The sequence below is a fragment of the Mustela nigripes genome, unplaced genomic scaffold, assembly GCF_022355385.1.
Source record: "Mustela nigripes isolate SB6536 unplaced genomic scaffold, MUSNIG.SB6536 HiC_scaffold_20, whole genome shotgun sequence".
NCBI lineage: Eukaryota > Metazoa > Chordata > Mammalia > Carnivora > Mustelidae > Mustela > Mustela nigripes.
The window spans coordinates 1576133-1587409 of record NW_026739436.1 but is presented as its reverse complement, the minus strand read 5'-3'; the positions used below and the strand labels follow the sequence as shown (position 1 = coordinate 1587409).

The 11277-nt window shown below is 38.0% G+C and overlaps 1 protein-coding gene across 9 annotated transcripts in view; it reads right to left on the bottom strand.

The window, feature by feature from the left end:
• The window catches only part of LOC132008032 (lysine-specific demethylase 5D), a 69868-nt gene extending 59745 nt beyond the window's left edge, over positions 1 to 10123 (bottom strand). For 2 of the 9 annotated variants that reach the window (XM_059386420.1, XM_059386421.1), the window contains exons 1-5: positions 9637 to 10117; positions 8250 to 8327; positions 7137 to 7259; positions 6713 to 6883; positions 5703 to 5837 (exon numbers count right to left, since the gene is read on the bottom strand). In XM_059386420.1, the coding sequence (XP_059242403.1) occupies positions 5703 to 5837; positions 6713 to 6883; positions 7137 to 7259; positions 8250 to 8327; positions 9637 to 9786 (657 nt within the window). In that variant the 5' untranslated portion in view covers positions 9787 to 10117. Of the gene's footprint in view, positions 1 to 4901; positions 5637 to 5702; positions 5856 to 6712; positions 6884 to 7136; positions 7260 to 8249; positions 8328 to 9636 lie in introns of those variants that run through there. The other 7 variants (XM_059386427.1, XM_059386423.1, XM_059386419.1 and 4 more) reach the window with 7 other exon arrangements.
• Positions 10124 to 11277: the final 1154 nt, after the last annotated feature.

Genomic DNA, 11277 nt, shown 5'->3' with positions numbered 1-11277 from the left:
CACTTGGAAGCTAAAGACCGTCCTGCTTAAGAACATTTGGGTCAACCAGGAAATCAAAGAACAACTTAAACAATTCATGAAAACCAATGAGAACAAAAGCATATCGGTCCAAAACCTACGGGCTATGGCAAAGGCGGTCCTAAAGGGGAAAGAGAGAGTCATCCAAGCCTCATTCAAAAATACATAAAAATCCCAAATACACAAACTATCGTTATACTTTCAAAAAATTGGAGAATAAAAAAATTAAGCCCAACCAATGCACGAAAAGGGTAATAATTAAGATCAGAGCGGAGATAAATGAATTACAAACCAGAGATACAGCAGAACACATCGACAAAACTAGAAATTGGTCCTCTGAAAGAATTAATGATATTAATAAACCACTGGCCAGACTAAACCAAAAAAGAGAAAGGACTCAAATTAGTAAAATCAGGAATGAAAGGAGAAAGATCATCACTAACACCAACAAAATAGAAACAATTAACAGAAATTATTATCAACAGCTAAATGCCAGTAAGTTAAGCAACCTAGAAGAAATGGCTGCATTCCTAGAAACCTATAAACTTCTAAGACTGAAACGGGACAACTGACAACCTGAATAGACCGATGACCAGTAACAAAATTAAAACATTAATTAAAAACCTCCCAAAAGGGACGCCTGGGTGGCTGAGTTGGTTAAGCAGCTGCCTTCGGCTCAGGTCATGATCCCAGCGTCCTGGGATGGAGTCCCATGTCGGGCTCCTTGCTCAGCAGGGAGCCTGCTTCTCCCTCTGCCTCTGCCTGCCATTCTGTCTGCCTGTGCTCGCTCTCTCCCCATCTCTCTCTCTGATAAATAAATAAAATCTTTAAAAAAATAATAAAATAATAAAAACTTCCCAAAAAACAAGAGTTTAGGGCCAGATGGCTTCCCACGGAAATTCTACCAAACATTCAAAGAAGAAATCATACCTACTCTACTGAAGCTGTTCCAAAAAACAGAAACAGAAGGAAAACTTCCAGACTCTTTCTATGAAGCCACCACTACCTTGATCCCAAAACCAGGCAAAGACCCATCAAAAAGGAGAATTTCAGACCAATATCCCTGATGAATACAGAAGCCAAGATTCTCAACAAGATCCTAGCTAATAGGATCCAACAGTACGTTAAAAAAAGATTATTTACCGGGGCGCCGGTTAAGGGTTAAGCCGCTGCCTTCGGCTCAGGTCATGATCTCAGGGTCCTGGGATCGAGTCCCGCATCGGGCTCTCTGCTCAGCAGGGAGCCTGCTTCCCTCTCTCTCTTTCTCTACCTGCCTCTCCATCTACTTGTGATCTGTCTCTGTCAAATAAATAAATAAAATCTTTAAAAAAAGAAAAAAAAGATTATTTACCATGATCAGGTGGGATTTATCCCTGGGATGCAAGCGTGGTTCAACATTCGCCAATCAATCAACGTGATGAACAAATCAATACGAGAAGACAGAAGAGCCACATGGTCCTCTCAATCAAAGCAGAAAAAGCATCTGACAAAATACAGCATCCTTTCCTGATTAAAACTCTTCAGAGTACAGGGATAGAGGGAACATTCCTCAACTTCATAAAATCCATCTATGAAAAACCCACGGTGTATATCATTCTCAACAGGGAAAAGCTGAGAGCCTTTCCCTTAAGATCAGGAACACAACAGAGATGTTCAACACAGTACTAGAAGTCCTAGCAACAGCGACTGGACAGCAAAAGGAAATAAAAGGTATTCAAACCGGCAAAGAAGTCGTCAATCTCTCTCTTCTCAGATTACATAATACTCTTAGGTGGAAAATCAAAATTCTCCACCCCCAGATTACTAGAACTCATACAGCAATTCAGCAACACGGCAGAACACAAAATCAATGCACAGAAATCCGCTGCTTTCTTATACCCTAACAATGTGACTGTAGAAAGAGAAACCAGAGAAGCAATTCCCTTTACAACAGCACCAAGAACCATAAGATACCTTGGAAATAAACCTAACCGAAGAGGTGAAGGATATATACTCTGGGAACGAAAGAATACTTAAGAAAGAAACTGAAGAAGACAAAAACATGGAAACACATTCCATGCTCACAGATCAGAAAAATAAACACTGTCAAAACATCTATCCTCCCCAGAGCTATCCGTACTTTCAACGCCATCCGCATCAGAACACCAGGGCATTTTTCAAAAAACAATCCTAAAACTTGTAGCGAACCAGAAAAGACCCCAAACTGCCAACGAAATGTTGAAAAGTAAACAAAGCTGGGGCATCACACTGCCTGGCTTCAAGCTTTATTACAAAGCTGCAATCACCAAGACAGCATGGTACTGGTATAGAAACAGACACATAGACCAGTGGAACAGAGTAGAGAGCCCAGATATGGATCCTCAACTCTATGGTCAACTAATCTCCCACACACCAGGAAAAAAATATCCTTTGGAAAAAAGACAGTCTCTTCAATAAACGGTGCTGGGAAAACTGGACAGCTATGTACAGAAGAATGAAAGTCAACCATCCACTTACAACATACACAAAGATAAACTCAAAATGAATGAAAGAACTCAACGTGAGGCAGGAATCCATCAAAATCCTATAAGACAACACAGGCAGTATTCTCTTCGACACCAGCCACAGCAACTTCTTTCGAGACGTGTCTCCAAAGGCCAGGGAAACAAAAGCAAAAATGAGCTTTTGGGACTTCATCAAGACAAAAAGCTTCTGCACAGCAAAGGAAATGGTCAACAAAACACAGAGGCAATCCATGGAATGGGAGAAAATATTTGCAAATGACATACAGATAAAGGGCTGATATCCAAGATCTATAAAAAACTCCTCAAACTCAACACCCAAAAAAGCAGATAATCATGTTAAAAAATGGGCATAAGACATGAACAGACACTTCTCCAAAGAAGACATACAAATGGCCAAAAGACACATGAAAAAATGTTCATCATCATTAGCCATCAGGGAGATCAAATCAAATCCACAGCGATACCTTGTACCAGTTAGAATGGCAAAAATTAACAAGACAAAACAACTGTTGGAGAGAATGTGGAGAAGGGGGAACTCTCTTACACTGTTGGTGGGACTGCAAGTTGGAAAACAGTGTGGAGGTTCCTCAAAAAATTAAAAACAGAGTTACTCTATCACCCTGCAATTGCAAGACTGGGTACTTACCCCAAAGATACAAATGTAGATAAAAGAAGGGCACAGGGTACCCCAATGTTTACAGCAGCAATGTCCACAACAGCCAAACTCTGGAAAGAGCAAGATGCCCTTTAACAGATGAATGGATAAAGAAGATGTGGTCCACACATACAATGGAATATTACTCAGCCATCAGAAAGGATGAATACCCAACTTCTGCCATCAACATGGATGGGACTGGAAGAGAATCTGCTAAGTGAAATAAGTCAATTATCTGATGGTTTCACTTACTTCTGGAACATAAGGAATAGCACGGAGGACATGAGAAGGAAGGGAAAAATGAAGGGGGAGGGAAATGAGAGGAACAGATGAACCATGATAAACTACGGATACCTGGAAACTGAGGGTTTCAAAGGGGAGGCACGGGGGGGATCAGTAAGCCCAGTGATGGGTATTAAGGAGGGCACATATTGCATGGAGCACTGGGTGTTATACAATGAATCATGGAACACTGCATCAAAAACTATGACATACTATATGACTAAGTATATGGTGACTAACAACATAATAAATTTTTTTTTAATGACATAACAGGTATTATTCTTATCCTTTCAAAAATCTTACTATGCATTCTTGTATTACATATACCTAGCTCAAATTGGGGAAAAAAGGTATCATTCCCAATTTGTCACTGCATTTACTTCTTTTGTGCTTCAGGCAGAACTTATTTATAATTATTTTCCTCTTAATGTTCTGGAAGTACAATTTGTTTTGGTAACTACACGGTTTTAAGAATTTTTAAGACCTTTCCCATAAACTGGACAATTTCATTCTTAAGAAAAAGTATCTAAAGATTCCTTGATTTTGAAAATATTTTGTGTCCTTAGCTGATAATTACTACTTTTAAAGAAATTTTTGATTCCCAAATTATTAGCTCACTTTTCTTAGTCAGATAATTATGTGATGCTACCTTGTTTGAAGAACTAAATCACTCATGCAGAATCTATCCAAACTGCACTAATCTGAGCTAAATCACCATCTTTCTTCCTTCTACATCCAAATATTAAAATATTTAAAATTTTAGTATAAGTTTTACTCAGAAAGTATGTAAGAACAAATAGCATTACCCTTTTTTAGTTAACATAAAACGTATTACTTGCTTCAGGGGCACAGGTCTGTGAATCGTCAGGCTTAAAGAATTCACAGCACTCACCACAGTACATAGCCTCCCCAGTGTCCATCACCCAGCCACCCCATATTTCTCCCCCAAACTGCATTATCCTAATGAAATATATTTTAGAAGCACAAACATCCAAAATTTAATGAGAACATATGTGGACACATGAAACAGGTTTTTTTTGGTCATTGTTGTTGTTGTTGTTTTTTAAAGATTTTATTTATTTGAGAAAGTAGGCGCAAGAAGGGGATCAGCAGAGGGAAAAACAGACACCCCAGGGAGGAGGAAGCCCGATGCAGGACTCAATCCCAGGACCGGAAGATCATCACCTGAGCCAAAGGCTCAGGTCCTTTGGTAACTGACTGAGATACACAGGGATCCTCACAAATCAGGTTTAGCAAGAAATGAAACTAAGTCTCTCTTGTCTGTGTTTTTAATTTTCTGATACTACATCGTTTGACACATGAAAACCCCTGCCTGGATGGGGAAAGACTGCTCCTCTGAGGTTAGCCAATTCTTTGAAATACCAAAGAACCCAGCAAAGAGTTTGCATTTCATACTCAAATCAACCAATCGGGGGCCATACCTTCAGTTAGGCTTCGGCACAAGAGGACGTAATATTCCTCTGCCTTAATCATCTCAGGGCCAGGTACCAGGCAAGAAGGAAACAGGAGTGTTCCAACAGATTAGAGTCCATCCAAACTGTTCAAGCCAGCCAATCCTAAACCATTTTCCTACTGCGCCTCGCCCTTCCCTGAGAAACCCCATTAAGGTCATGACCTACACTTTCCCCTTATCCTGTTCCTACAACCTGACTCATGCTTTTGCTTTGTACTGTGGCCCTGTGAGGCAAGTCTCCTGAGTATAACTTTTTCCCAAGCTTCCCTTGTGGCTGACTATCCATCTCATAAAAGAACACAGAACAAAACTAACAAAAAAAGAGACAACAATACAGAGTCTATGTGAATCAACCCAAGATTCAAGAAAACCCCTAAAACTATATTAGAAAGAGGGGTGTCCACATGGCTCAGTCAGTTAGGCTCTTGGTTTCAGTTCAAGTACATGATCTCATAGATCGTGAGAGTGAGACCCATGTCAGGCCCTTTATCTCTGTCCCTCCCCCTGCTAATGTGGTTTCTCTCAAAGAAATAAATAAAATCTTTTTTAAAAAACTATATTAAAAGAGTATGTTTTTAAAATGTGTAAAAACAAAACTACCAGAACAAAAATATTACAAACAATACCCATAAAAATAACTCATTCATTTTCAAATAAATCCATCTTGAACCAACTATACATGAAAAAAAAAAAAAAGAATGTCTTATAGATATGAACTGAACAAGTTCTAGATAAACTTTGAAGTTTTCGGGGAAAAAAAGGCACTCACATCAGGTTGTAGTCTTTTTGCCCGCCGACTATAGCTACTAAACTTGGAAGGCTGCACAGACTGTCTAAAGGGAATGCTGTGGGGTTTGTATTCCTTGTCTTTTTCCTCATTGTCAAATGGGTGAGTGTTACACTGCTGCGAACATGAGAAAACCTAAGGTCAGGAATTAGTCACATTCATAATCAGCAAATAATGAAATGATTCCTTTATCTTAAATCTCTAACAATGAAAGCTATACTTCCTTCTTAATTACACAAATTTACTGTTTATATTTTCTGTGATAAAAGCACACATACAATGAGAATTCTTCTACATATCTGCTTATGTATAAGCAGTAAAGCATAGTGGAGAACAGTCTTTGCAACCGACTATCAGGTTTGAACCTAGGCTCCTATTCCTACTTTGTATGCCTTGTGCTGTTCCAATACCTTTGTCAGAAAAGTGGACAATATAAATATCAAATCCAACAAAATTACACAGATTAAGTAAAATAGCCATTTACAAATATTCACGTATACACAGTTTCATAAAATGCCCTGAAAATAATAAAACTTAAAAACGTTATTTTAGATACCCAGCCAAATTGGTTTCCACTCCTTGAGTTAAACCCAGTATCAAAATATTATCCTTAAACTAACTTTTATTTGCACTACCCTTAAAAAGCTTAGTAATTCCGTAAGATAATTATCTTTATCACAGAGGATGCTTTTGTCTTATACTTTGATATCCACTCCATAAAAATATCCAGTAACCTTCAAGAGAGGAAGACAGAAAAAACAATCCTCCAATTCTAACATAGCTGCTCTAAAGTATCTAAAACGTCTTCAAAATATACTTCATACTTCTTCTCAAACTGAACAATATTTTCCAGAGCCAATTCCCAAAACTTCTATCAATGTACATAAAGATTCTAAGCCCTGACTGCTCAGGAAGAAGCTCAATCCAGAAAATGGAAGACAAGACTAGAAAGCAAAATCATATTAGGCACCAAATCAGCTAAGAGCCCTCACCACAAGGTTGGCTCCGGACTGAAACATTTCATAGGGGTAAATGATGCGCTCATAATGAGATCGTAGCAGGGAGCCAATATTTTTGCCTGGCGGATAGTTGAGTCGTTGGGCAACTCGGGCCCAACGACGATCTTTGCAAATGGCTTCATAGCCACCTTCCTCCATCACAATCTGCAAGGATAAGAAAGGTGTAAATTAACTGTGTGCAAACTAAGAGACCTAAACAGTAGCAGAGAGGGTTAAAAATGAGGACTGTGCACTACCAACTATGTCAATTGTTCCAAGATGAAAAGATTTTGTAAAGAAATATTGGCAAGTTCTGTATTGTGTGCTTTCCTACTTAAAGACACAAAATTCAACCACAGGGTCTCCTACCCAGGGGTTTTTACTTTTTTTTTTCTCTTTAAAGCAGAAGTACTCTCACCTTACTAAGGCTGTAGAGATCCAAGATCCGCCGTTCCACATTGGGAATTTTTAATGAAGAACCTTGGATTTCCCAGAATTTTGCAATCTGATCCAAATAGTTCAGTTTTACTCTGGTCTGAGCCTGAGGAAGAGAGAGTCTTATGAGACTGGTTTACTCCTTAACCTGACTGTGGTCCAATGTAACTTGAATGAACAAGTATTGTTTCATATATCTACAGTGCTCTACTAGGCTAGAATCTACATTTCACTGTCTATCTTACCACTACTGTCTAACAAAGGCTCAACTAAGCTGATTCTTCAATCTAAAAAGAGAGCTCAAAGAGTGATGCCTCAAAGTCAAAATCTTTCATCCCTAAATCTAAAGCACCGTCCTTAGATTTAGTAAAGGAAAGGCTAAGCAAGACCATTTAGGCTTAATCTAATATCTTCCTTACAGCATGCTGTAGTCTATACACACTGAAAAAAATGAAGTATTTTTCTATGTTATGTCAAAAATTTCCATAATTTCTGAATTAACCTTCTCTTATGCTAAGTCGTTTTGGAATTTCTCACCAGGCTAAAACTCATAATAGCAAAGGAAAATGCCACATCATTCATTAGCTTTCCATATTTAATACTACAAAGCTGAATATGCAGGCTGTTGACTGCTTTAAAAAATAAAATTTGTCTTTCCTAAATACTGTGATCCATATCAAATACAGTCCATCTTATTCAAAAACTTATGTACTACCACCACTCAAGTGGAAAATTTAGTTGACCATGTATCTGTCCTGAACTTTGCTCTTATGAAGAAATCAGGGAAACTCCACAATGATAAAATATGTTGGCATGGGCAGGAAAAAAATCTGTCTTCTTGCTATCCCTAATTTTAGCCAATTCTACGGCAGAAAAATATGTCATTCAATTCTGAAAAAAATAAAACTCTTGTTCATGTGCTGTCATTTTCCAGAAGACTTTATAAGAGATGAATATTCTCGAAAAAATGGAACTGGGGTTAGAATCCAATATTATCGCCTTTAAAAACATGTATGGTTAACTACAGTTATATAAGTATTAGTAAAGTATGATCAGAACTCAAATTCCAGCATAACTGGATGACTTTCCATTTTACCTCCAGTTCATTTAGCCTCTGAATGCGAGGTGTGAATCTGAAGTTGTCAACTTCTACTGCAAAGGGAGGTTGCCAGTCCTAGAAGAAAATAAAAGATCTTATTATGGCATAGCAAAGGATAAAGATGGGAAGAACTAGAACCATTTGTTTTCAGTATAATATTCCTCCCTTTTAAGACTTCTGGCTGCTATTTTTTGCTCCTAAATGTTCAAATGGTTGCCTCTTTAATACCAAGTAAATGAAAAAGAAAAACAGCAACAACAACAACAAAAAAAAAAACACCTTCAAAACATCTTGGTACGTGTCTTCCAACAAAACAAGGAGAAAAAAAATACAACAAAATAAAACAAATCTTGAGAAAGGGCCTAAAAGATTAATTTGAAAATAATGAAGCACACCTCAATGTGGACTCACTTGTTGGGTTCTTACTAAAGTTAAGAAAAATGTAACATGGATCAGAAGTGATTTTTTTTTAAGATTTTATTTATTTATTTGACTGACAGAGATCACAAGTAGGCAGAGAGGCAGGCACAGAGAGTGGGGGAGGCAGGCTCCCTACCGAGCAGAGAGCCTGATGTGGGGCTCGATCCCAGGACCCTGGGATCATGACCCGAGCTGAAGGCAGAGGCTTTAACCCACTAAGCCACCCAGGTGCCCCTAGAAGTGATTTTGAAAGCTGGATCACTATTTATTCGCACTCACTACTGTTTTAAGAAGAGAATTATAATTAGTAGTAGTAAGAATAATATGTACAAATAGAAGAAAGAAATGTAGTCAGATTAAGCATCTAACAAATGAGTAATAACGTGTGCATTAAGAGGACACGCTGAATTTTCATTTCCGTCATTTAAAGTGATAGTCTAGACGCAGTTAAGTTTGTCTTCTTAATTCAGAGAAAGGTAACAGTTTCAGTTAGCAGTTTTGAGTAAAACAAATCCAAAAGAGAGACCTGTCCGTGAAAACCAAATTAAATAAATGGAAGAGTTCACATCCGCCCGCATTCTTACCTGAGTTTTTACAGCAGGAGGTTAAGCCTAGGGGTTAATAAGAAAATCTATATAATTTTTGTGGGTGTGTGTGCTTTCAGTTATGTCTCAAGAGTTGGAAGTACATCTGAACGTTTTCAATGTAAATATTATTGTTTTAGAAATGCGTGTGTTGTAGCACAGCATAAAACCAATTTCAAATTCTTTCTTATTTTCTTTGTAAAATAACCCTACGAGGTCCGACGGTTGGAAGCCACCTCTCTGATGCTAACGTATCATGGTTATTTACAAAACAAGAAATTATACATGCATACAGTATTTAACAACAAGAACTAACGAGTTAAGGCTTTGCAGTACTCTAGTTCCCAAGCCGATTTCCAAATTTTGTTTCAGAGCCTTACCGTTGGTGGACGGATCTTGCAAATACCCGACTTTTCTGCAATGGGCCTGATTTTCGCGATGTAGCCCAGCGGGTCTCGGAATTCGGCCCAGGTAGGTTCAAACACTGGGCACTCTGGCGGCGGCAGGAACTCGTCGGACCCTGGATCCATCCCGTGCTCAGATGTTAATTTGAAAAATGGTTTCCTCTTTCTTCGGTGGCATATGAATTCTTTGTCGTCGAAACCTGGGCCCTGGAGGGCCTTTATTTTCCTTTAACTTCTACCGTTCTTTTAATTCATGCGATTGCTCACGACTCTCAGTTCTACAACCACCATCTTGACCCTGCAGCTTTTCCGGTTGCTTTACACTTCGTGTCACTCCGCGGATGGATTCTTCCGGCGCTAAAGCATTTCGAAAACAGAGCTGTTCTATGTGGACTAATAAAACCTAGAAACACAAAACGGAGTTCACTAAGACAAAACAAGTGCCATAAACCAGGAACTCCAGTAACATTGAACAGTTCTTCAACGGAAGAGGAGAGCACAATCACAAATAAAACCGCCGGATCTTTTTTTTTTAAACAAACACAACTGCGCATGTTACTCCTGCGCAGTAGACGGAAGATCGTAAAAATCCCTGTCGTCTATCGTTCACCTGTTTTTCACACAGAAAATTCCACATTTAGTAAAATTGCAAGCCCACTGTGTTCCGTTCCTATACCCTTGCAATCCACGACGTCGTGACCACTCATCCCAAAGTCCTTGAAACAATCTCCAGAAATTTACTGGCTTTTCAGTTACTCACCTGGCTTAATCCTAATAGAGTTACGACTCTTACAATCTTAAAACTATTTGTAAAACACGAATTGTTTTTATTCGTATACACTATTTCACTTAAATACGCAGTTGGCATGCATACATTTTCTTACTGCATTTCTACAAACTAAAGATTTCATTCATTTATATCTAAACAGTGGTAGGGGCACTAAAAACTTTTATTAAAAAATGCCAAATAAATGCATCCCCTAAAAATTAGAAACAATTAGTTAAAAACTAAGTGCATTACTACAAACACCTAGTCAAATAATTACATAGACCGTTTTGCAATTCCTAACTATCCATACAATCAAAAGAATCAGGCTAGGAAAATAAAAAATTAAAAACCTACTTGCCTTGTGGAAGAGCAGTCCCCTTATTGAACAGACACAAACACTATGACAGCTATCAAATAAAATGTAGCAAACACTAAAGTATCAAATAGAAAAAAAAAATACCTAGTCCTATTTCTCAGAAAAATACCACATTCATAAAAAAGAGTAAACTGTTCTAATCACAACCACCAGGAAACTCTAATTTGGAATGACCAAGCAAACTACACCTTATCCTTTGTTATTACTACGTTGGTCTCTAAAAAGATGCAATTACTGCCCTAGTTATTTCTCAAATTACAATTACTTAAGTATTATCTCAAAAGCTATAGGATTAGCTATGTACAAATTTTTTTTTCAGTGTCTTACTTCTATGTTTATATGACAAATTTGCTATAATTTCTTGTCTTCCAATTACTAAGATTTAGTTTTACACTGTGAAATCCATTTTGCAGTATCTTCTTAATCTATGTGTTTGAAGGATTGCAAAGTAAGGAAGTGCCCATTTGTTCCT